Source organism: Orcinus orca, chromosome 2 (assembly GCF_937001465.1).
Source record: "Orcinus orca chromosome 2, mOrcOrc1.1, whole genome shotgun sequence".
In the NCBI taxonomy this organism is placed as follows: domain Eukaryota; kingdom Metazoa; phylum Chordata; class Mammalia; order Artiodactyla; family Delphinidae; genus Orcinus; species Orcinus orca.
In genome coordinates, this window is record NC_064560.1 from 171169178 (window position 1) to 171195496 (window position 26319).

The 26319-nt window shown below is 43.6% G+C and overlaps 1 protein-coding gene across 23 annotated transcripts in view; it reads left to right on the plus strand.

The window, feature by feature from the left end:
• SIPA1L1 (signal induced proliferation associated 1 like 1) overlaps positions 1-26319 on the plus strand; it is a 501925-nt gene that overhangs the window by 414832 nt on the left and 60774 nt on the right. For all 23 annotated transcript variants that reach the window (XM_033435869.2, XM_033435578.2, XM_033435768.2 and 20 more), the window contains 3 exons: positions 3880-4453; positions 5049-5323; positions 14442-14711. In XM_033435869.2, coding sequence (XP_033291760.1) covers positions 3880-4453; positions 5049-5323; positions 14442-14711 — 1119 coding nt within the window. The remainder of the gene's footprint in view (positions 1-3879; positions 4454-5048; positions 5324-14441; positions 14712-26319) is intronic.

Consider the following 26319-nt stretch of genomic DNA (forward strand, 5'->3'; position numbering starts at 1 on the left):
TAGGAGAGCACTCACACCACGAGCGGTAGCCCCACCAGGCTTTGAGCTTCTGCAGGGCTGAGCCTGTGACGTCTCATCCTTGGTCCTGGCGTATAGTCGGTGCCCAGTGAGTGCTGGTGATTGAAGACTATTAGAAGTGGAGAGGCCCCAAGAGGGAACAGTGAGCACACATTTGTTCTGCCACTCATCTTTCCTGTCCTTTGCCAAGGTCTGCTTTCTTGGAAAGCTCCCCAAGCTGGCAGTCTGATCTAAGCTTCAAGGGGAAACTTCCCTCTACTGTTTGGATGCTAAGTTCCCTTCCTTTTAAACTTCATTGTTGATAGCTGTTTCCATGGTGCTTCAGAAGTTCAAGTGTCTTATTCTTCTCACTCTTTTTCATTGAGACCTCTGTTCAGATGTCTCTGGAACATTCCCATGTATCAACTTGCTACTTCATCCAAGGTCTTTGATGCCAACAAACGCCCAGGCTCATTAGAAACAGCCTATAATGGTGGTCTCTTTGGCCATGTGACTCTTGTGGATGGTTCCTTTTGCAAGCACTTCAAGAGTGGAAGATTCCGCACTCAGGGAATGTGTGGTCTTGTCACACTGCTGGCCATCCAGAAGCTCAGATTCCAGTCCTGGCTTTCTCTAACAGGCTCTGGGCAAATCATTTTACTTCTCTGAGTCTGTTTCCTGGAGCAGTGAAGAATGTCTACCAGCTGTTCAAAAGGAGGTTCAGGGATGTGTCAAATGAGAGTGAAACAGAACACCTTCCTGCTCCCTCAGTTGTACTCCGAGATCTGGGGAACAGAACAGATTTTTGTGTTAAAATGAATACAGATATTCTTCAGTGGAATGCAAAATCAAGATGAGTGTTAAGATGAAACTCAAGATTTTATTGACAGAGTTTGAGGAACCCTGACTTCTCTAAGTCCCCCACCCCCCAGTGCTCTGATCTTCTGTCTGTTCTGTCATCTAGATAACCCTCTTGAGTAGAACATACTAGGCCTTGACAATGCTGAGCAAATAAGGCATGGCTATAATTTTAAAGAATGTGTTATTTCTAAGGAGATACAATATTGCATACTAGGCGAACATAAGTGTAGACAAGAAGCCCTTTGGAATCTGCTTTTAAAAATAGCAAAAACCGGGCTTCCCTGGTGGCGCAGTGGTTGAGAGTCCGCCTGCCGATGCAGGGGACGCGGGTTCGTGCCCCGGTCCGGGAAGATCCCACATGCCACGGAGCGGCTGGGCCCGTGAGCCATGGCCGCTGAGCCTGCGCGTCCGGAGCCTGTGCTCCGCAACGGGAGAGACCACAACAGTGAGAGGCCCGCGCACCTCAAAAAAAAAAAAAAAAGCAAAAGCCATTTATAATTAATACACCTCAAGTATCTATATATAGCACACTGAAATTCTAGAAAGGCTTCTTAGGAAGGCAAAAATATTCTCTCAACTTAAAACAGGCCTTATTAAGAGTTCAGAATTGGTGGCATCTAAATTAATGAGCTTTTAACCTTGTAGAAAACCTTGAAAGTTAAATTTGCCCAAAACAAAACCCTTTATTTGATAAGGACATTCTAGGGTATCATCTTCCTCATCTTCTTCTGTGAGGATTCTATTTCTAATGATGCAAAACTGATTATAGTGTCTTTATCATTTACCTCCCTACCATGATGAATCACTGATAATTATATGTTAAGGGTTCAGTCTTTTCCCTCATAGTTCATTCTAGAGGCTTCTAATTATTGGTGGGTTTTCAGTATATGTTTGTCTAAAGTCCTATTAGTTAATAAATAGGTCTATAGATAACCAGTGAATTTAAGGGGCAAGTGGATGGATGGTCCTCATATCGACACCTTCTGCTAAGCATTTTCTTCTCCTTATTTAAAATAAAATCACAGCTGTTTCTTGAGAAAGAATAATGATGTGAAATTAGCAAGAGAAGAAATTGCCAATTTAAAAATGAAAGATATTAAATATTTCTGGATCCTTACGGGATTCCTTTTAGAAAAGCTAGCAAATCTGGGTATTAGCGTCATCTGCTTGACTTGAAAAAAAAATAACATAATCAAATTAAAATTATATAGCTGTCAGCATTCAAGCCAGACAGTTCACATTAGACAAGAAAAATTGCCTTTCTAATACTGATGTAATTAGGCTATCACGCATGTGGAGGTTTCTGTGAATTCTCATCTCCAGTTAGAAAATGGGATGTTGCTTGCCACCTTTCTTTGTCATGAAGTGAACTACGTAGTCTTTTTTTTTTTTTTTTTTTAATGAATTTGTGAAAAGCCATTTTCAGAAATAGGCCGTCTTGTGGCATTTTCTAACAAAATACATAGTTTGTCTTCTGAGGTTGCTGATTTTTATTTATCCTATTTTCACAAGCAACAATCATTTTCTGAAAAGCAAAGCTGAATATCTTCAAGCAAACCCTTGAAATAAAGAAAAAATAGTGCAGCAGAGCTCTTCAGTTTCATTTGAAAGGTGCACACTCTCTGATTATGTCCTTTCCATTCTGGGAGTTCTGGAGAAACACATTTTGTGTTGCTCTGCTAATACTTAATACAGTTGCATAATTGGCTCACTTTTAAATATTTAGATAATTTGAAAAGGGGATGTTTGATCTGTTAGAATCTTCATTTGCAGCCCTCTCAAACTTTGCTGAGGTCCTGGAAGGAGATCTTGAAATATGATATAAAACACAACCTATCTCCATTTAATTTCTGTTGTTGTTGTTATTATTGTTTTAGGAAAAACTTAGTCTTTTTCCTTTTGAGATTAAAAATAATAGGTTCTTACAGATGCTTGTATGATCCTTTTCTTAGTCCCAATTTTAGCAGTGTAGATGCAGAGGAAATGACTGGAACAGGCTTTCTGTTTTTTTTTTTTTAAAACATCTTTATTGGAGTATAATTGCTTTACAATGATTTGTTAGTTTCTGCTTTATAACAAAGTGGATCAGTTATACATATGTCCCCATATCTCTTCCCTCTTGCATCTCCCTCCCTCCCACCCTCCCTATCCCACCCCTCTAAGTGGTCACAAAGCACCGAGCTGATCTCCCTGTGCTATGCAGCTGCTTCCCACTAGCTATCTATTTTACGTTTGGTAGTGTATATATGTCCATGTGGAACAGGCTTTCTTAAATCAGTCTTGCTTAAAGGAATGGGAAAAGGAGCATAGTCTCACAAATAGTCAGACTCCCATACCAAAGTAGAGAATTGGGACCAAAGTTTAAAAATATGATTTTAAAGCACTGTTGCTCTTACCAAAAAAAATCATAATCTCTTTCTGTTACTCAGATTTCAATTTTTGTTTTAAAATTATGCTCTTTGATCTGGTTGCTTAAGGCCTGACACACAGGACAACAAATAATATTTGTTTAATTTCTTTTAAATTTAATCCATTTCTCTTATGTCATGCATCTGTGGATATTTTCATCATAAGCTGACTGCTATGGGCATCATATCTAAAATGGGGATAACATTTATGTTCTTACATAATCTGTGCTTGTTCTGAAAGGTTATATGGTTATAGTAACCAACCCCCTCCCCCCTTTGGAAATAATCACTAGGGATTTAAAATGTTATTTACTATGAAGAATATTACAATAAATCTTTTTTTTCATGGAGTTACGGTTGATTTAAATTTTTAGTTTAAGCTTTTTGGGTATTTTAACCTAGAAAAAATTTTGTTCTATAAATCCTAAATATGAGTGAATGCAAAGTACGCACATGTTAAGCAGAAGTGTGTGTTGCTTCTTGTGGGACGATGACAGTTATTTTCCTTCTGAAGGGCATCTTTGTCTTTGAGAAAGTGTATTTTATTCTCATGCTGTGAGTCTGAGAAGTACTGACAAGCCTCTTTCTCATTGATCTTTGCTTTGTCTCTTAGTGTGGCCGTCACCAGGTCCAGAGATGTGCCTTCCTTTGGACCTCCCATCCCCAAAGGGGTCACTTTCCCTAAGTCAAATGTGTTCAGGGACTTCCTTTTGGCCAAAGTGATTAATGCAGAAAACGCTGCTCATAAGTCGGAGAAGTTCCGGGCCATGGCAACCCGGACACGTCAAGAATACCTGAAAGACCTGGCAGAGAAGAACGTCACCAACACCCCTATTGACCCGTCCGGCAAGTTTCCGTTCATCTCTCTGGCCTCCAAGAAGAAAGAAAAGTCTAAGCCGTACCCAGGAGCTGAACTCAGTAGCATGGGGGCCATCGTGTGGGCTGTCCGGGCCAAAGACTACAACAAGGCTATGGAGATAGACTGCCTCCTCGGGGTCTCCAATGAGTTCATCGTCCTCATCGAACAGGAAACAAAGAGCGTGGTTTTCAACTGTTCCTGCAGAGATGTGATAGGGTGGACCTCAACCGACACCAGCCTCAAAATCTTCTACGAGCGAGGAGAATGTGTGTCAGTGGAGAGTTTCATTAACAATGAGGACATCAAAGAGATTGTCAAAAGGCTTCAGGTCAGTGTTTTCCTTCCACTTACCTACATGCATGTCCCTTTCATAAAGCTTTCAGTACAGGCTAGAGCTAAGTTACAGAAGCTTGTTCTGTTTTATTAGCTCCTCTGAAAACTCCCTTAACAATGCAAAGGAACACAGAGTTTATGTCACACTTGCTTCCCATCATTTTTTTCAGAAGGAAAAGTAGTAGAACAAATGGGGGAAGACACACTGACTGTGCATTTTTTGTTGGAAACTCATTTGCGTGTGACCTGATCCCGTTGCCTTGTGACTGATGATGTAGCCCAACCAATCTGCTTTAGTTGGTGAAAAGAATTGTTGGATCGGGTATCTGCTGCTTTGAATGTCTGTCTTAAGGGCAAAATGAGTAGCAGAATACCGTTTTTCTTTGCTGCCAGCTCCCTGTAGGTCTCTGAGAAGCCGTTGAGACAAGTGTGTTCTTTTTGGCCTAATGAATGGAGATTAGTGAAGGCAGAATAACCAGGCTGCTCTTCAGCCGGCATGAGGGTATTCAGAAATAACCCTGCTTGCCATGCGTACCACTGAAGACCCTGTTGCAGTCGTTAAACTGTGTATCTTTTGTTTCTTTGTCTAGTTCGTGTCAAAAGGCTGTGAATCGGTGGAGATGACTCTGCGAAGGAATGGGCTGGGACAGCTCGGCTTCCACGTCAACTACGAGGGCATCGTGGCAGATGTGGAGCCCTACGGCTACGCCTGGCAGGCAGGGCTGAGGCAGGGCAGCCGGCTGGTGGAGATCTGCAAGGTGGCGGTGGCCACTCTGAGCCACGAGCAGATGATCGATCTCCTGAGAACATCCGTCACGGTGAAAGTTGTCATTATCCCCCCACATGATGACTGCACCCCACGGAGGTAGGTCTGAGAGTCCAGGGCCATTTGTGTACCGTGGAGAACATCCCCAACTGGGTCAGAGTGTAGGAGGTTATGAAGAGCGCTAGGTTACAATGCGATGCTGAAAGTTCCCTCCATGGAAAGTCTGACTCAGGACAGAGCTCCCTTTCAGCATGTGGCAGCAGCAACTGGAAAGAATCACTAACTTGGACCATTCACAGAATTTACATCTCTGAGTATATAAAGTCACCATTACAGATAGAGATGTCTGGTAACATCCATTTTAAACATCTTGCACCAGTAGCTGAGGAACAGTGAACACTTAATGTTAAAAAGAGACGCAGCGTGACAAACTGTTAGACTTTTTTCTTTTATGTTCCATGACACTCTTATTCCCCCAAATCTCCCATTTGTAGCCAATTGCTGTCCAAAACTCAAAGTGCTGTATTTGACCCCTGCTCTCTCAGCCTGGAGGGCTGAATGTGACTTACCAAGCTTTTCCTTAACTGCATCTGCATGTGTCAGAAATTGGCTTCAAATGAGCTGGTCCTGCTTGTGATGCTTGGGCAGTTTGGTTCCCCGACTTTCCCACAGGGAAGCCCAGGAGCTCCCCGCCCCTCCCAGCTCCTGCCAAGCCAGCAGCACTGTTGAAAATTTAATTTCTCTGTCTCTGGGGAGGTTTCCTGATGGAACAAATTTAATCAACTGTTTCTTTTCTCCTTTGGGCATGCACATGCTGTTTTTGCTGGGTTTTTTTTTTTCAAGCTGTTAATTTGCTTTGAACCCATTATTTTCTAAGAGTTTCTGTTAAGCTTCAGCAATTAATTCTTAGGCTTTCTAAAGCCAAGACAATATTCTTTATGCTATTTTTTCCCCCAAAACATGACCAGTCCTATACCTGAGCTCTCATAGATTCATGAACATCAGATGGCAGAATATGTAAGCAGTTATGAGGGGTTATTTGTGCGCTTTAAAAAGTAAGCGCAATGACAGTATCAATGTACTTCAGTTCCTGAAACCAAGTGTTATAGACCAGACTGTGCTTGGGATGGTATTTAATACTGCTTACCTCCTAGATGGCCCAGAGATTATGTGCTGATGTCAGAATGTGGTGAAAATCCCTTTGTCTGATAGTTTTAAGAAATGCTCCCATTCGGATGACTGGATTTCCCTGGAAACCAGAATTTATATCCAGAACTTTTTGTTTTAGCCGTCTTGAGGGCAGGGAGGGTATATTCTGAAAGTGCTGCCTTCGTTTCCTCAACCACATCGTATTAATGTTAAGTATTTTGCTGAACCACAATTCAAGAATGACTCGAGGGTGATCAGAAAGGCAGCTGGGTCCTTACAACGCTCTCCAAGTGCTCTGTGATTCTCCTCCTCTTCCTCTCGTCTGTTTTCCATCCCGAGGTCTGTCCTACAAATTGTCTGCTTTGTAGTTTATATGTCTAAACAGGCATCTATAAACTGGAGAAGATAACCAAGCTGTGTAACTTGTCAACCTTAGACAGTACAGAGTTAGAGACACTGGTCTAAGGACTAATCTACTCGAGAGGAAGCCTGTAGATCTTGCGACATCATCTTGTCTGCTCAGGGGTCTTTCCCCATGTTTCTAAGCTCTTCAGTTCGTATGGGGGAGAGGGAAATAGGTGTGTGTGAGTGTGTGAGGAGATAGGATGGAATGGGCAACATTACTGACATTGAATTGTGAATAGTAGTGACTAGAAAGATGGGTCCAAAGGCCTGGCCCTGGATAGATGATAGGTCCGTGACAGGAAGTGATTTGTCTACAGCAAAATGCTAGGCTAGATACGTCTTCTGTGGTGTGTTGGTAAAAACAACTAATATTTGCTGAGTATTACTTTAATGTGCCAGACCCTAGGAAAAGCACTTTTATATGGATTAGCACATCTAATCCTTATAACGACCCTATGAAGTAGTAGTATTAATATTACTCCTAATTAAAGGAAACCAACACTCAGGTTAGTAACTCCCCAGCCTCATCTGGCAAATTCAGGTCTAACTTCAGAATCCAAACTCTTGGGGCTTCCCTGGTGGCACAGTGGTTGAGAGTCCGCCTGCCGATGCAGGGGACGCGGGTTCGTGCCCTGGTCCGGGAGGATCCCACATGCCACGGAGCGGCTGGGCCCGTGAGCCATGGCCGCTGAGCCTGTGCGTCCGGAGCCTGTGCTCCGCAACGGGAGAGGCCACAACAGTGAGAGGCCCGCGTACCGCAAAAAAAAACCAACAAAAACAGAATCCAAACTCTTAACTTTGTATGCTCGGGACCCAAATCCTTTCCTATGTACCAGCATAAGCAGAGGTATGATGGTAAACTGGCTTTCTGTTGGGGAAAAGAACCTTGATTTGTAGTATTTGCTGTATTTGTCTTCATCTCCCAGCACCAATTCTGGGGCATCATTGTCATCCTCTCATAGCCAGGGAGCTGGCAGTGACGGGACAGAAGAGTGTTAGGAACCTGCTCCCATTAGAGCGCGGGATGGGGGGCTGGGCTGAAGGAGCAGCGCACCGCACAGCCCCTCAGGCCTCGGAGACACACTCCGCCCCTTGCCCTAGAGTTTCCACCCGAAAAGCCACCATCATACCTTCTAGATGGGTCTGAAATGATGCCCTTGATACCTCTGGAGGACTAGAAGCCTGCTCTCCCCTTCCTTCCTTCAGAAAAATCTTGAAAGGAATAGTTGAAGCATTAACACCTTGGTACAATTTTCAACAAAATAAGACAATGCTCTTCTGTCACTTTTTTCCTCTCCTCCGCACTTCACACTCCCACGGCTGTTGTCCTTGCAGCTAATTACTCTGCTCTTTGACTAGTCACTCTCCTGTCTGTCAGCTGGTGCTGCCGCCAGGAAGAGCAGGCCTCCTGGAAATACGCTGCCCTCCGTCCCCAGCAGCGTGCTTCTCAGGGTCACCGGGATCCGAGGGTCCCAGGACACAGACACCGGCATGGGGATCATATGTAATCACGAACACCCACGTATGTTCATATGCAAGAGTCACTAGTTTTGAAAAGACAGGTGGTTTTTGTTTTGTTTTTGTTTTGTTTTCTTAACATCTTTATTGGACTATAATTGCTTTACAATGGTGTGTTAGTTTCTGCTTTATAACAAAGTGAATCAGTTATACATATATATATGTCCCCATATCTCTTCCCTCTTGCATCCCCCTCCCTCCCACCCTCCCTATCCCACCCCTCTAGGTGGTCACAAAGCACCGAGCTGATCTCCCTGTGCTATGCGGCTGCTTCCCACTAGCTGTCTGTTTTACATTTGGTGGTGTATATATGTCCATGCCACTCTCTCACTTCGTCCCAGCTTACCCTTCCCCCGCCCCGTGTCCTCAAGTCCATTCTGTACGTCTGTGTCTTTATTCCTGTCCTGCCCCTAGGTTCTTCATAGCCATTTTTTTTTTTTAAGATTCCATATATAAGTGTTAGCGTACAGTTTTTTGTTTTTCTCTTTCTGACTTACTTCACTCTTTATGACAGACTCTGGGTCCATCTACCTCACTACGAATAACTGAATTTCGTTTCTTTTTATGGCTGAGTAATATTCCATTGTATATATGTGCCATATCTTCTTTATCCATTCATCTGTTGATGGACACTTAGGTTGCTTCCATGTCCTGGCTATTGTAAATAGAGCTGCAATGAACATTGTGGTACATGACTCTTTGAATTATGGTTTTCTCAGGGTATGTGCCCAGTAGTGGGATTTCTGGGTCGTATGGTAGTTCTATTTTTAGGTTTTTAAGGAACCTCCATACTGTTCTCCTTAGTGGCTATAGCCATTTACATTCCCACCAACAGTGCAAGAGGGTTCCCTTTTCTCCACACCCTCTCCAGCATTTATTGTTTGTAGATTTTTTGATGATGGCCATTCTGACAGGTGTGAGGTGATACCTCACTGTAGTTTTGATTTGCATTTCTCTAATGATTAGTGATGTTGAGCATTCTTTCATGTGCCTCTTGGGCATCTGTATATCTTCTTTGGAGAAATGTCTGTTTAGGTCTTCTGCCCATTTTGGGGTTGGGTTGTTTGTTTTTTTGATATTGAGTTGCATGAGCTGCTTGTAAGTGAAAAAGCCAGTTTAACAACAACAAATGGGGCTTTAGTAACACCTGTTAAATCAAGCTCTTTTCCCTATTTGCAGGACATAAGCAGACCCTCTATGAATTGTTTCCAGAGGCAACTGTTTTAAAGAGAAGAGAGGACCGGGAAAGAAAAGCAAAATTCCTGAGACCCTACTGTGTACTGGCTTTAAAAACAATCTTCATGGCAGCCTCCTTTCCATTGAAACAATGAGGAGAATGAGGGTTAGAGAGGTTTAGTAGCTGCCCAGAGAGTGAATAGGGCCAACTAGGATGACAGCATGATGGAAGCAGTCTTGGCAGAAACAGGTTTGGGATTTGGCTGCAGACGTCATCAGAAGGCTCCCCCCAGAGAATAAGATGTTGCACTGCAGGAGGGACCCCCACCCCCTCCATCGCCAATCAGAGTGTGTGACCAGCTGTATGTCTTGGTGTCTGTGACCTCTGACTCTTGAGCAGGCCTTCTCTAGGCAAAATTACAAGTACCCAGATAGCAGATTCAGTTGTGATCTCTGAATGGTATCGCGTGGGAGTGGTAGGCCATCATTCTGTTGAGGGCCACCAGCCTATGGGTTTGTTTCTTTAATTGAAGTATAGTTGATTTACATTGTTGTGTTAATTTCAGGTGTACAGCACAGTGATCCAGTTATGTATTTACATATATGTGTATATATTCTTTTTCATATTCTTTTCCCTTATATTGAATGTAGTTCCCTAAAGAAAGCAGTCAAGGGCCATTCAAGAGGAAGCGCTAAAAACACATTACCTAAAAGGACCAGATCACCTTTTAAGTAAGAATGGGTTGCAGAGATTTTTCTTCATTCTAAAAAACAATTATTTCAAACTGCAAAAGCATCCTGCTTTAGAGCTAGAAGGGCTGTGAGAAATCATTTGGTTCAAGTCTCTCATATTTTTTAGATAAGGAACTTTGGTTCAAAGAGGTTACGTTTTTTTTTCCCAAGCCAAAGTCACATGAATGATTAGGGACACAGCTGTCCCCAGACATCCAACTTTTCTGATTCAGGAGTCCAAGTGTTGTGATGTTCTGTTCAATATACCGCTCGGCTGATTTTTCTATCTGTATTTCTTAGTGTCTTCGGAATAAAGGAGAGAGTAGTGGGTAATAAGAAATTAGAGGAAAAAGTTAGAATGAAAAGACTGAAAAAGGGAAAGAAGATGGAGTGACTTTTCAATTAACTTATGGTTTCAGCTTGTCACCATGTGTCACTTTTAGCACCGAAATTGTAATTCCTTTTGACCATAGCTCTTTAAGAATTGTTGACATTTTGTCATAGCCCATGCCCGAATGAAATGCAATAGTCAGTATAAGATGAAGTTTGGGAACCTGGAGTAGAAATGTCCTTTAGTTAGTGACTAAAATAAGACTAATCTACAAGTAGACTTATTCTGTGGGTTCAAATCCTGGCTCTGCCACTTCTTCTTGACTGTGTAGTCTTTGCAAATTAATCTCTCTAGGCCTCTATTTCCCCGTCTGATAAACGGGGATAATGATACTCGTACTTCAGAGAGTTGGTGTAGGGCAGCCGGATTAGTGCTGGCCCATCGTGAGCTCTAGGTGCCCGAGTTTTTATTGTTCAACACCAGATTTTACTTGGAGTAATACAATATAAATCCTTTTATGAACTTTCATGCATGTCATTAACAGCCAGCTTTTATCTTTGTCCTTCAGTGTACTGCCCACTTCTGGGTTCCATGCCTCATTCTCATAGGGATAAGTAAGGGAGCAGAAGCTAGTGGTGTCCCGCCACCCCCCCCAACCCCCCCCCCACCCCACCCCCCGTAGAAGGCAGTCAGAAGCGGCGGGGTGGCAAAGGTTCAGCGCTATGGAATCTTTGCTTTTCGTTCTCTGTAAATGAATCTTCTCTCCCTGCTTTGGCCTTATCGTACTTCATTCTGTGATTATGGAATATGCAGAAGGTCTCTAATAGTATGCTAAGGGTGGTGGGGATGAAATATAGAGAGGAGACAAAATCTTTGGCTAATGGGATCTTTTAACCAGTTTTAGTATTAAACATTCTGCAGCTTGAAAGACTCTTTCAAAGAGTGCTTGAACTAGAAGAAAGTTTAGTAATTATCAATTACAAGTCTTTGATTTTACAAAGAAACTAAGGCCCCAAAGCTGATATTGTCTATTTGATATTACATTATGATTGTTTCAATTTTAATTATTTACTTATTCTCTACCCTGATGCAATATGGGCCTGAATCAGCCTATGGAGGTACAGAATTAAAATTCAGTGAGGGAATCTCTGTGTATGTGTGGTGGGGAAATGGGGAATGGGGGGAGGTAAATGGAAAACGTGGCCAAGGGAGAAATTTTTGAAAAGTTAATGCCCTGGAATACATGATAAAGGTCTGTACGTGTTCTGTACATGTGGTTGGTTCCTGGCAGCCAACAGAAAGGGACATGGGGCTTCCCTGGTGGCGCAGTGGTTGAGAGTCCGCCTGCCGACACAGGGGACACGGGTTCATGCCCCGGTCCGGGAAGATCCCACATGCCGCGGAGTGGCTGGGCCCGTGAGCCATGGCCGCTGAGCCTGCGCGTCCAGAGCCTGTGCTTCGCAACGGGAGAGGCCACAACAGTGAGAGGCCCGCGTACCGCAAAAAAAACAAAAAAGAAAGGGACATGGATGATATGATCCACTGAATTTACAAGTTAAACAGACCAGTGCTGAGGAGAAGCAAAGCTAGTGCTGATTTTGAGGTAGAAAGAAATTTTTCCATGCATTATTATAAATTTTTATTAATATTTCTTTGGCAAGCTACAACATTCTTGCATTTTGCATTCTTGCAACATTCTTGTATTTCCAGATCCAGAGCTCTAGATACTGCATGATCAGAAATGAAAGACTTCAGATATACTGCAGTAACACCTGTGTTAACAACCAAAAAAGTATGGTAATGGCATATTTTTGTCAGAAATATTGATTCAAAGCTAGAAATTATATCAAGGCCTAAGGTGATAATCCTTCATTTCAGAGAAAAGCGTTTATTATATAAGAAGTCAAAACTGCTGAAACTAATGTCAAGTAGGCCATACAGTGTTTTGCGAACTGTAGATCGTTATTCTTAAGTAGATCATGAAATGAGTTTAGGAGGTTGTACCCAATGTATTTTTTTAATGAAATGGATTAACCCAGAATATAGCAGAATGGAAGCTGACAGAGGAAGGGTGTATGTGTGTGTGTATTTGTGGTTGTGCTGTATCACAGTGTAAAATGTACTTGTCACCAGGATTGTGGTCCAAAACATTTGAAAGCCATTGTCATCAAACCATTAAAAGGGGCATAGCAGCATCTTGGGCATAGGGTCAGATGAAGGTTGACCTAGGCTTTTGAGGAGTCGGAGGGAGAGGTTAAGGAAACTCCAAGCAAAGGTGCCCATTGGAGACTTGGGCTAAGACTGAGGAGGGCAAGGACCCCAGCAAATGCACATGCTCCAAAAGCAGCACTTTTCAAAACCTGTGGCTGTCATGGAGACGTGGGAGAGGACGCATGGTGGGGTACATTTAAAACGTCATGAGTCATACCCTGAGATACATGGACAAGGTCACAGCGGGGGGCCCGTTCCATTGTGTTCATTCTCCCACCGACATAAGCACCTTCCCCAAATCAAGACCAGGCCTTCGGCTGGATGCCCTTTGGACCTACACTGTCCAGTACAGGAGCCATGAGTCACCTGTGACTACAGAGCCATTGTAACGTGGCTGGTCCCAAGTGAGACGTGCTCTAAGTATAAGATACACTCCAAATGTACAAGAATGTAAAATGTCTCGTAAATTTTGTAATACTGATTTATTGATTACATGTTGAAATGATGGCATTTTGGATATATTGAGTTAAATAAAATGTATTATTAATTTCACCTGTTTCGTTTTATTTTTGTAGTATGGCTGCTAGACATTTAAAACTTACACGGCTCCTGTGTGTGACTTATATTGTATTTCTGTTGGGCAGCACTGATCTGGACTCCCCTTATGCTATCTCTAAAGTACCTCTTAAAGGACTATTTCGTAATTACTCTTAATCTTTTCTTTCCAGATCTTCCCACCTGCTTCTCAATCTTTGAAATGTCTTTAAGAAAGAAAGTCATTTTTTCTCTTAGTGATGAAATTCAAATGCACAGTTTGAGTTAATGTTTTCGTGGGGGTAGGTTTTTTCAGTAATTTTTCTATCAATCAAGTCAATAATTGGTCGAACCTTCCTTGGTTGTTTGGGTAAAGGTCATGGAAAGTGGGTTCCTCGTTTCCTAAGTTTTGGGGGATGGAATGATGGCACAAAAAGAGGGTAAAGTGATGGAAGACATTTGTGCCTGCCATTAATTTCACTCAGACTGCTGCCTGGGGACAGCTCTGCTATGGGAGATTTCTGGCTTTCAAGGGGAAAAAAAAGGCCTGATTTCAGATAATGCTTTGTTCCCTGGTGATTTGATAATTGCTGATTTCAATGACTGGCTTTTTTTCCCCCTCCTCCTGAGCTAAATTTGGCTCTCAGTTTGGATTTCAAGAATTCTCCCCACTTATTTTTGACTATCGGGATCCCAACGAATTCAAAACTATATACCCTTTTAGATCCTTAATCGTAAGGGAAGGATCTAAAGCTTCCCTTACGATTAAGGATATAAAGCTGACTCTTTCCTCCGAGGCCCCATCTTAGGGGTCTGTTCCCACCATGCTGTCTGGGCACCTTTCCTCCCCAGGTCTCAGTACTGACTCTGCCCCCTACTCCACCCCCATCCCCACCAGGGTGACCATAGGTCTCACTGAATTTTCAAGACTCCGTATCTCAGACTCAGCATTTAGGATTGATCAAAAGAAAATACTAGTATAATACTTCCTGGGATTCTGGTTTTTGAAAGGAAAATAATTACAGGCCTAATGATTGAAAGATGGTTTGAAACTTGAGAATGAAGTGTTTGATCCATTTTAACTGTTAATGAGAATCAGTGTGGTTCCACCAACAAGAAAAATCAATATTGATTTTTCTTCTCTCTGTGCCCTCCCCTTAGGAGTTGCTCTGAGACCTACCGCATGCCAGTGATGGAGTACAAAATGAACGAAGGGGTTTCCTACGAATTCAAGTTTCCCTTTCGAAATAATAACAAGTGGCAGAGGAATGCCAACAAGGGGCCTCATTCACCTCAAGTTCCATCCCAGGTGCAGAGTCCCATGACCTCGAGGCTGAATGCCGGGAAAGGAGACGCGAAGATGCCTCCTCCAGAGAGAGCCGCCAACATTCCTCGAAGCATCTCCAGTGACGGGCGCCCACTGGAGAGGCGGTGAGTGTGCCTCCCAAGCTTTTCTCTGAATCTCTGCCCCCAATTTAAATAGCGCCAGGCCCATAAGCACTAGCTTTAGGTCTTCCCATATTTTACTAGAAATCAAAACTTAAAACTGAGATGCATGCACTAGTGGTTTTCAAAGCATGGCAGCATTCCAAAGCCATCAGGATAAGTGAAGATGTATTCCAGCAAAGCGTGCAGCTCTCTGTACAATGGTATTTGGGCTTTGCTCTTTCATTTTCATGTGATATCAACAGAAATCATCACTGCACGCTCAGTAGCCATACGAGCTAGAACTTGGCAGACTCTTTGAGGTGACATTGACCATATCATCATCTTTGACAGTCTGTGTCTTTTGGAGATGAGTGATACAACAGTGGCAAGAGAATGCAGGTTTTTGGTTGAGTGTCTGTGTTTGTGTCACTTTGTTAATAAAGAATTGTGAGAAGAGAAATCCACTAGTATAGCACAAACATATTTTTCCACTGCTCTGAATGTAAAAGAAAATAGTGGATATGTTAAAACACTCAGTCCTGAGTAAAGTAAGCAAAAGGAGAGGGATCGAGGGATCCCAGAAAGTAACAAAACGAGGTTTGCTGTTAAGTTGAAAGTCACAGTGGATTCCCTCACAGGTGATAACTGGTGAACTCTTCCTTAACCAGCATGCCCTAGCACTTTTGTCTCGAATTCACTGTAAAATGCAGCACTGTGAACTAAGAACCTTGGCCAAAAATTGAACTCGATAAAGTACTCTTAAAATGTGAATACAGGGCTTCCCTGGTGGCGCAGTGGTTGAGAGTCCACCTGCCGATGCAGGGAACGCGGGTTCGTGCCCCGGTCTGGGAGGATCCCACGTGCCGCGGAGCGGCTGGGCCCGTGAGCCGTGGCCGCTGAGCCTGCGCGTCCGGAGCCTGTGCTCCGCAACGGGAGGGGCCACAGCAGTGAGAGGCCCGCGTACCAAAAAAAAAAAAAATAAATGTGAATACAAATGGACTACATAATTTTAAATCATTGCACTATAAATTCAGTTACCCCAAATCACCTAGGCTAATGAAGGAGACGGTTTAACTCAGTAACCTGCTAGTGCCCTCCTAGAAGAAGCCAACTTCTTTCCGTCCATGCACCATCCTTTCCCCATCACTGTGCTTGTCTTGATCACATCTCTGAGTGTTTTTGTGGCCCCCGCACTGCAAAAGGATCAGGAACCCTCAGAGCTGGGGGGGAGAAGTCTCTGTTCCAGGAGCTGCTATGGGTAGAAGGAAGGTCTCTGGAGCAAAAATGTGAGCCTGACTCATCTGAGCCTCAGGAACCAGGTCCAGCAAGAACAGGGCGCCAAGGAAAAGAGATCCCAGCTATGCTTCAGGAGTCGTTGGTTCAAGTTGAGAGCAGAAAGTTGGAGATTTTAAAAACCACACAATGATGTCTTTTATCTTAAAAGACATAAAACATCGTCACTTAACTATTTCAGAAATACTGGAATACCATGTAGAAATAGTTTAATCACAACAGACAACCAAAAAAAAGCCTAGTTGTCTTTCTAAAATTCCTCCTGTAATACTGGGGATTTATTTACAGAGCCTTGCTATTTATCTCAATAAAGGATTCCTCTCCCAAAGTGGCTGCATTCCCATCTGGACTCCTCTTGCTTTCATTATTTTCGAGAAGGAAAAACATCCAAGTGGTCGCTGAATAAATTCTTTGTTCTGCACATTCCAAACTTGGCTCCCTCTGAGGTGTGTGTTAACTGGAATTCATGATTTGGCCCACATTTGGAAGGATGAACCTAGGAAACCATTGTTTAGAGAAGGACCTTTTGTTCCTCTCAATGGTATTTTCTTTCTCTCCAGGACAGTCATCAGGCTTTTATGAGTGAAATTGGATTTGTGTTATTTTCTTTATACAATAGTCCCTATAATAAAATAGCAGAATATATTTTGCTTCCACGTTGAATTTAATTTCTGCAACGGAAACTAAAGCTTATTGCTGAACATACTGACCTCTGAAAGTGCAAATATTTTTTGTAGCTAATTATCCTCTTAGCATGCAAGCAACTTTTAGTGCTAAAGAAGGCATCAACTCCATTTTTTCCAGTTGGAGATCTTTGAGTTCTGGAGGTTCTTTTTTGTGGGTACTTGTGTCTGCCTTTCATCATAACTCCACCCAGAGGAAAGGGAATCCGCATGCTCTCCCTATAAGACTAATAATAATAGCCCTGGGGCTCTCCAAGCTATAAGATGCAAGTGACAGAAGTGAGGCTGCCAATGGTTTTTTAACCTCTACTCACTTCCCTCTGAGGCTTCTTAGTTTCAGATATCCTTGAGGACATTGGACTAGGATTTAAGATCTTATGACGGAGGGCTTGTAAAACCTGAGCTTTACATTTTCAGGTTATTTGTCTCCTCTTCATTTTGAAAGGTGTGGTAATTAGACGGCTATTCTTTCATGAAAATTTAAGAGTTCGCTGTCCTATCCCATCATTCTTAACTTTTAGTAAAGCAGTATTAGTTAAGTTTCAACTTTGAGTCATAAATAGAAGGTGCTGTTTGAGAAACTTTGTATTGCTACTGTTTGCAGAATATTTGAGTATAGAATAGACTCATGGCCTTCATCGGGAATACGTCCAGATTCCTGAGATTCATACAGTGTACCTGGGAATATAATCTCCTCCATGAAACGTAGTAAAATATAACTAAAAAATTTACGCATTCCCTTCATAGTCTTACTGAGAACAAACCACCTTACTGTGATGTGGAAGTGAGGCCCCTGGCTGGGCACACCTCCTCCATCTGACTCTCCCCTTCATACCGGCCCTGCCCTGGGTGCCATTTGCATCCGTACCTGGGCCATCTAGAGAGTGTGATATGGACCATTCAGGTGAATCACAAATAGTCAAAACAAATGCCCAGGTCTGCCATTCCCTGAATCTCGCCTTACCAATAGTGGCATGAGCCTGATACTCGAACTAAAGGATAGTCCCTCGGCATCCGCAAAGATTGGTTCCAGAGCCCTCCATGGATACCAAAATCTGCACCTGCTCAAGTCCCGTAGTTGACCCTCACGTCCTCGGATTCAACCAATTGCAGATCGTAAACATAGTAGTGTATGTATTGAAAAAATCGCCGTAGATGTGAACCCACGCAGTTCAAACCCGTGTTGTTCAAGGGTCAGCTGTATTGCCTTTACACGGTTGGTTTGTTCCATTTATCTTTCTCCTCCAGGTTAGGCAAGTTGTGTTTAACTGTAGAGAAAGCAGCTGTATTTAAGCTTAGGTTAGCAGCCGCCTCAAGCCACTCTGCACGTGCTACACAAATCTGCCTACTTCATTCACCACGGTTGGACCCAGCACGGTTCATTTTAGATGAAAACTGAATATACTGCTTGTAGAAACTTAATCTACTGCTTAATCTTCTAGAAACTAGAAGCATAGTTTTTCTTAAATTGTGTGCAGGATCCCAGAGTTAAAGGCCATTCGAAATAATTTTTTAAAAAAATACTTGTGGAACAGATTATCCTTTTTCCTACAGTGCCAAGGTCAGGATTTTTGACATACTAAAAGGTATGGGTATTTGGAGTTTCTAACAGGAATTATTTCACTGACTTGTGCTCTCTATACATTGTTAAGAGAAACTGATGCAGTAAGAACAGATGACGCATTTGCCATCTAAGTAGAAAAAAGTCTGATTTGATTGGGTTTAAATACAGGAGATTTATGCTCTCTAGGTGGCCTTTCAAGTACAGAATTTTATGGTATTTGTGGGAGTAGTTCTTATTGACAGAATTAATATTTAACAAAAATAGGTAATATGATGCAATTGCTCTTCCGGCCTCAAATTTATCTAGAGTGTAAGGGTAGGACTGAAATAAAAATAGCTGGCTAGGGCTTCCCTGGTGGCGCAGTGGTTAAGAATCTGCCTGACAATGCAGGGAACACGGGTTTGAGCCCTGGTCCAGGAAGATCCCACATGCCGTGGAGCAACCAAGCCCATGTGCCACAGCTACTGAGCCTGCGCTCTGGAGCCCACGAGCCACAACTACTGAACTACTGAGCCCGCATACCATAGCCCATGCTCCGCAACAAAAAAAGCCACTGCAATGAGAAGTCTGCACGTCGCAACAAAGAATAGCCCCCACTTGCCACAACTAGAGAAAGCCTGTGCACAGCAACGAAGACCCTACACATGAATAAATAAATAAGTAGCTGGCTATAGTACATTGAACTTAACACATTACTGTGTTTAAATATAATGTGGGATCAGCAACAAAACCCTGATCTGGGTTAACATGTTCAGAAAAGCTTAACTATTTCAGAGGCTTTGCATAAACAACAGGCACGTTGGCACACAAAGGAATTTTCCTTTCTCTTTTTTGTAGATGAAGTATTTCCAGGCTTTATATAAATATTTAATGTCGGATCTTACTGAACCATTGATACTTCTGCATTTTACCTGGATACTATACTATTCCCCTTTCCCTACTGTATTTGGCGCTCAGCAGCTGGATGGAGTGTTGGTTCCTTTATGGAGTTACAGCTGGCTACACGTGCAGCCTCCCTAACTCCACCCTCCTCTGCAGACATAGCTGCGCCATACAGAGCATGAAGATTGTGCCGGAGGATACTGTTGAAACAAATGAAAAGAGTTCTCCTCTTTTTCTGGGGGGGGGTGGGGCGTGCCGTGTTGCATGCAGGATCTTTTAACCAATGAACTTCCAGGGAAGTCCCTCAATCTTTATTTTCAAGGAAATGTTTTCTAGGTTTATTTCGAACAGGTTCTGTGTTAATGATCCTCTCGCTGTCACTTTCTGTTTTCAGACAAAGCCAGCACGCATTCATTCTTTACTCTTCCTTTGATTGGAATATTAGCTGTGGCTAGAAGTTTCATGACTTGTTCTTTCAAATACGGCCCTCCTGGATCATAGTTGTTTGAGTTGACATGAGGACCTTGACTCTTGGAATTCTTGAGTTTCATTGGGGGTGCTCAGGCTGCATCCCCATTGACTGCTGTATTCCCAGAGCCACTGGATGCTGTGGGCTTCGGCGTATCCAATACCATTTGCCATTCCCTCCCCTTCAAACTCCTCTTCCTTATCTTCCAAAACTTTCCTCCTGATTTTTTTTTTTTTTTGTCAGCTCTTTGCATTTGTCTTATCCCCCCCAAATGCTGTGTTTCCCATGACTCCTTCCTCATTTTTCTTTTAATCCCCTACTGTGCAATATCTCTGAATAGTTTATTTGTTTTAGTAACCTCAGCCATCATCTGTATGTGGGCAGTTCCTGGATAGTACACATTTGGTCTTGACCTCTTCTTTACTTTTCATATTCATATGCCCATCTCCCTACTGAATATCTGCACTTGAATGTCACACCAGTGTCCCAGACTCACCAGCCCAAACTGACTTCAGCCATACTCCTGCCCGTCCTCCACCTCTTCCTTCTCACGTGTTGCCCATCTTGCTGAAAGGCTTTGCATTCTGCCCAAGTCGCCAGAGCAGAACTAGAATTCATAATTAGCCTCCTGCACCCTCATCCCCGTCTCCACACCCATTTAGTTATCAAGTTCTGCCCTTCGGTTGAGTCCTTCCTGTAAGCATCCTCCTTGTCATTGCCTTAGGGGCTCTCGTTTCACACTAAGATTTTTCTGGGCAGAACAGCCTCCCACTTTCTCCCTGTCCGTGCAGCTGCGTACTGCACGGGATGGCCTAATACAAAGGGAATTGCTCCTCAGGCCCTGCCTTTCACCTTAGCCTTCCGCACAGCTTTCAGTATCAAGTCCACCTCCCGCTGTGGATTTACTGATGTGGCTTTGTCTTTCCCAGGCTCTAGGCTTGTGACTCTGCTGCCAGGTGTTCTCTTGATAACCTTTATACCTGCAGCTCGGCTTGACCTGCCTTCTACCCCATCCTTCAGCAGCTTAACAACTGCTGGTATTGTAACACCAAGCCCAAGCCTCACCTTCTCCGACACGTCTCCTCCCATCTCTGCCTTCATTTGCCCATCCTGGGAATTTTCACATTGCTGCCTGTCTGCTTCCTTCACAGAATTTATTATACCTCATTTTAATCTTATTGGTCCATTTTTCCAACTTAAGGTAGCCTGTCTTATTCATCATTGTATCCCAAGGACCAACCACTGATTCTGGCATTTTAATAGGCTTGCAGTGAATTTTTTTAAAACTTCATTAGTTAAACCAGTAAGCAAAAAAACTTAAAGAAGTAGGAACAGAAGTAAATCAATTTGGGAGAAAATAAATCAGTTGGTTTTTTTTTTTCTTTTTTTTAACTTTTTTTTACTGTTGTATAATATACATAACATAAAACTTACCATTAGGACCACAGTTCTGTGGCATTATGTATGTTTCCATCCTTGTGCAACCACTGCCAACATCCATTTCCAGAACTGAAACTCTGTGTCCATTAAACAATAACTCCCCCTCTCCCCAGCTCCTGGCTGTTACCATGCTACTTTCTGTCTCTGTGAATTTGACTATTCTTGGTACCTCACATAAGTAGAAACTTTATGTAAGTGGAATCATACAATATTTGTCCTTTTGTGACTAGTTTATTTCTTGTCAGTGTAATGTATTCAAGGTTCATTCATGTTGTAGCATATGTCCAGTTTTCCTTCTTGCTTATTAGCTCAAGCTGCTATAACAAAATACCATAGATTCAGTGACTTAAACAATGGACGTTTACTTCTTACAGTTCTGGAGTCTGGGAATTCCAAGATCAAGGTTCCAGGACGTTTGGTTCTTGGTGAGGACCCTCTTCCTGACTTGTAGAAAGGGCCTTCTTGCTGTGTGCTCACAAGGCAGAGAGCTCTGGTTTCTTCCTCCTCTTATAAGAGTGCTAATCCCATCATGGGGGCTCCACCCTTATGACCTTATCTTAACCTAATTACTTCCCAAAGACCCCACCTCCTAATGTCATTATGTTGGGGGTTAGGACTTCAAGGTATGAATTTGGGAGTGGGGGGAGTCATTAAGTCCATAACCTTTACCTTTTTTTTTTTTTTTTTTTTTTTTTTTTTTTTTTGCGGTACACGGGCCTCTCACTGTTGTGGCCTCTCCCGTTGCAGAGCACAGGCTCCAGACGCGCAGGCTCAGCGGCCATGGCTCACGGGCCTAGTTGCTCCACGGCATGTGGGATCTTCCCAGACCGGGCCACGAACCCATGTCCCCTGCATCAGCAGGCGGACTCTCAACCACTGCACTAACAGGGAAGCCCCCTTTCCCTTTTTTTAAGACTGAATAGTATTCCATTGTATGTATGTACCACATTTTGTTATCCATTCATCCATCAATGGACAGTCAGGTAAATCAGTTTATTTTTATAAAATTAAATGACACATAAAAGTGAAACACGCTATAATCCGATAAAGCTATAGAATTGAAGCTTAGATTTAAGTAGAATTCTTTGCTTTTTGCTTTTTGTTGACTAAGTTTAGAATATTTTAAAAGTATATTGTGGGTAAAGCTGTCTAAAATTCAAAGTGAAAAGTGAGTTGTTCTTGATTGAATTTCCTCTCTTTGGTTTCAGTTAGGTTGGGACTGAATTATGGCATTTTATTTGTCAGCCAAGTTAAGGTAGAAAAGCAGAGGGCTGTACTTAACTTAAACTCACCGAGCTCTTAAGCCTCTTTTTCCCCAACTCTTCAAAGGAGTGAGTGTACTCTGGCATCTACATTGGGGTCAGAGTTTAGATAATTTGCAAGTTCACACTTTTAGATTAGAGAACAAAGGTGTTTCCTTTTCAGGCATTCAGGAAATGGGCACAGCGGCCTGAGCCTGGCACACCTCCCAGTTTCCTTTCTTTTATAAACTCTAGAGTGAGCCAGGGAATGAGACCAGGGTGCTCCCATGTGGTCCCCAGCTTAGGCTCTTGAATTGCTTCATCGTTCCTTGGGCCTTGAAAGTAGCTGCTTTGCACTCCACCCAGGGAAGTGTTCCAGGGGGCTCCTCCTTGCGGAGCCACCAGTGTTTTACTGTAACCCGCCCAGAAACTCCCAGATGTGCCAGGAGTGCAGGCTCTGCCGTCCAGGGGCCTTGACTTGCATCCCGGCCCCACCCCCTGGGAGTGATATGATGGTGGGAAGTTCCTGATCCCGTCTACACTTCATCATCGCCAGGAACCAAACGGGCCACTAGCCCCACCTCTCAGAGTCAGCATGATGATTAACTAAGGTAATATAGTTACTCTGTGTTCAACCCGAGCTCTTAGGACAGGCCTGGCACACGGTGAGGCTTAGTCCCTGTTTGTCTTTGGTGTCGTTTTGTAGATGCTCTTCTACACACAGCTACATGGAAGTCAAAGAGAGCTAGTTGCAGTTGGGTACTTAGGGCTATGGGTAGAGCTGGCCAGACTGGACTGATGAGTCAGTTTGCAGCCTAGTGCAGGTCACGCATGTGGTGAGTCAGTGTGTTTCCCAGGAGCAAGTTGTGCCGTCTTCAGCGCCAGCATCCTGGTTACCCTCGGTGAGACGGAGAGGCTGAGTTCAGGAGGGCTGCTGTGCTGGGAACAGTCATGGTGAGCAGGTGTAGGAAATACTGCAAAAACCATCCATTGAATTAGAATAGACTGAGAGGTGATCTTGTAGAAAGCGGTGGTGTTATGGGAAGAGAATGAGGTGGCAGCTGGGCACATCGTTCTGCATGTCAGTAAGGAACTGTTCTCCTACGTGCATCCAGCCGCAGGGTCTTGCCCTCTTAGCCCTTTTTTTAAGGGAGTGCTGCATTAGGACCACCCAGGGAGGCCTGGCCTGGTCCCACCTTATGGGAAGGGTCTAAAGGCCCACAGTGGCCCTGGGGCTTCCTCCAAAAGCACCCCCTTGTCCACCCCCAGACACCTGACACGGGGAAGGCCTTCCCAGAAGCCAGATCTACTATGGGTCCTGCTGTAGCCCTCCCCTCATGGAGGAGGCAACAGGAGTCTTAGGCCCTTTGCCTGACGAGGGCACGTCAGCCATACGGACACGTTTATCATTAGGAATTTAAATAATTCTCAGGGGTAAAAAGGGATATCCCGCTGCCTTATATTTGAAACCACTGACATTTTTCTTTAAGATTTGTTGATTGCACAACACATGTGTAAACGTGTGAGAATGAGACAGATGAGCTGCCTAGACCCACCCCCACAGTCAGCAGTGTGAAGTCTCCCCATAAGCCTCTTGTTCAGAGCCCGGGACAGTGACTGGTCTGACCAAGGTCTACTTCCACCCATGGAACTCTCTCAGTATGGTGACAGAGTGGCAGTCTGGGATCCACCTATCATTGAAGTGCTTGCCGGGAAAAGTGGGTTTAGTCTCCTTTTTACCTGCAGGAACGATTGTTGTGAAATAATGAGATTGGCAGAGTGTCCTTGGGCGTGGTCAGCAGAGTTGAATTGATCTCTTCACCCGAGTGTGTATGTGTGTCTCTGGCCACTGGGCTCTCGGCTGGTGACTTGTACCACCAGAGGGCTTGCTGGACACTGCTTCAGGCCACACGAAGATGGCCCTGGACCATTTTCTCTGGACCCACCTCTTTAGGATCTGCAGGCTCCTTTTAAGGAGCAAGCACCAATACACAAGGAGGGATGGCAGGGGAGGTGTTTGACTCCTACACTGCGGCCCTGCTAGCAAGTTCACTGCTGTCTCCCCACCAGTCCCCACTCCTGGGGAGAATCGGAATCCAGCCTGATTAAATAGCCTAGAGTCTCCCAATCTCTGGGTTTTTGTTTGACTCTTCTAGTTTCCCATTATATTTAGAAAATGACAAATGACGATGGCAGCTAAATGGCACATACGCCAGGCTCTGTTCAGAGTCCCTTATGTGAATTTTTCTCAGTTAATCCACCCAACAGGCCCAGTAAGTTGGTGGCTCTTTCCCCCTTTTACAGATAAGGATGCCCGGGGATTGAGAGATGACATCGTTTGTGCAGAGTCCTGGCTGGTTAGTGGTGGAGCTGAAATTAGCACCAAGGCCACCAGACTGCAGAGCCCCTACCTTAGCCACCATGCTGCAGGGATGAAGCCTACCACCATCTATAGATGGTGCCAAGAAATACTTGCCAGATGAACGCATGCGTGTTTGTGTGCTAAGGGGGCCCAGCCACGTGTGCTGCAATCAGGGCCAGCTTCAGGTGTGTAGCCGCACAGGGCCACACGCTTAGCAGGGTTCAGTGTTCTGCTTGAAATGTGTAATACGTTTGAACAAGGAGACCCAGAGTTTCATGTTGCACTGAGTCCCTCAAATGATGTATCTGGTCCTGTCTGCAGTCCATTTTTATGTTCTGTCCTGCAGAGTCACCCTTAGATATAAAATTGACTCTTCTCAAGAGGCACCCGTGATGGGTGCCAGGCTGTGACGCTCCAACAGCTTGCCAGCAGCTGGGAGATGATGATCGGTTATCTCCGTGTGATGAGTTGCTGTATTTCCCTAACTATGCAAGAGTTATTCTTTGTTGTAAATTGATCTTGTCACAGGAGGTTCATCAGAATAGGACTTCCATGGTCCAGTCGGAACAGGACTTCCATGGTCCAGTTGGAATAGGACTTCCATGGTCCAGTCGGAATAGCTGATAGGGATTGTATGGTCAGAAAGCCAGGAATGGCTCTGGTTCACAAAGTTAGGAAGAGATGAAACAACAGGGGGGTGGGGTGATTGAATTTGAATACAACTTGTTCAAACTCTAGTCTGGATACAGCACCCGAATGACATTACCTTGAGTAATTTTAGAGAAGTTTTTTAAAACAATTCTGGAAGAATCCTGGTTGATAGGCATTGCTAAAAACAGACTTTGACTGGATCGTGTTCCCTGGGTGAATAGTGTTTTAATTGCTAAGTTGTGGTAAAATGCTGTGCTTAATTAAGGACTCGGATATCTCATTCGTCAGTCACTGCTGCTATGTGAAATCCTCTCGGTTGTTCTTGCCGTCATTCCGCTGTCTGCACTTGAGTTTACAGAGGGCCTTATCTCCTTGGACACATCCAAGCAGTGCTGTCACTTTGGAATAAAAAGCAGGAAACAGAGGCATAATTAAACCCATACATAAATACTCAGGAAAGAAAAATTAAGCATCAATTACTCAGATGCTGAGAGTTCCTTATCCATAAATGGATGTCACAGTCTCAAGAGATCAATTTAATAAGAGTCTATCAATGTTAGTTCTGTGAGTTGAGTCATGGGAAGGGTATGGTGGGGGGCAGGGGTTATTCTATCAGAAATCTGGGGGGGTTTTTTGGCGCTTCTCTTCTCTCTTTTATCCTGATGTGAGGAGGCTTCTGGAAAAAAGAACTGATATTGATCTTGGACCATCTCTTCCTAATCCATCCCATTCAACTCTTTGTTTTCATTGCAGTGAAATGTGCTGCATATAAATGGAAAGCTGACTTGAGTGCAGTCCTGCAGACTATGGGAGTATTGTCTGTCGAGCTAATGATCATGACTTTTTCAATTGCTGCATTCTTTGTACAGTCCAAAAGCCCTGGTGTTTTATTTCTGCAGAGGGAAGTCATAGCCCTAGAGAACATTTAAGATCGGTTACTTTAAAAACATTTAGTTATTTCTCAGCTAAATCGATAAAAATGGAGGGAAGAGAATCTACTGAAATTAAGGCTAAAAGATTTTTAGA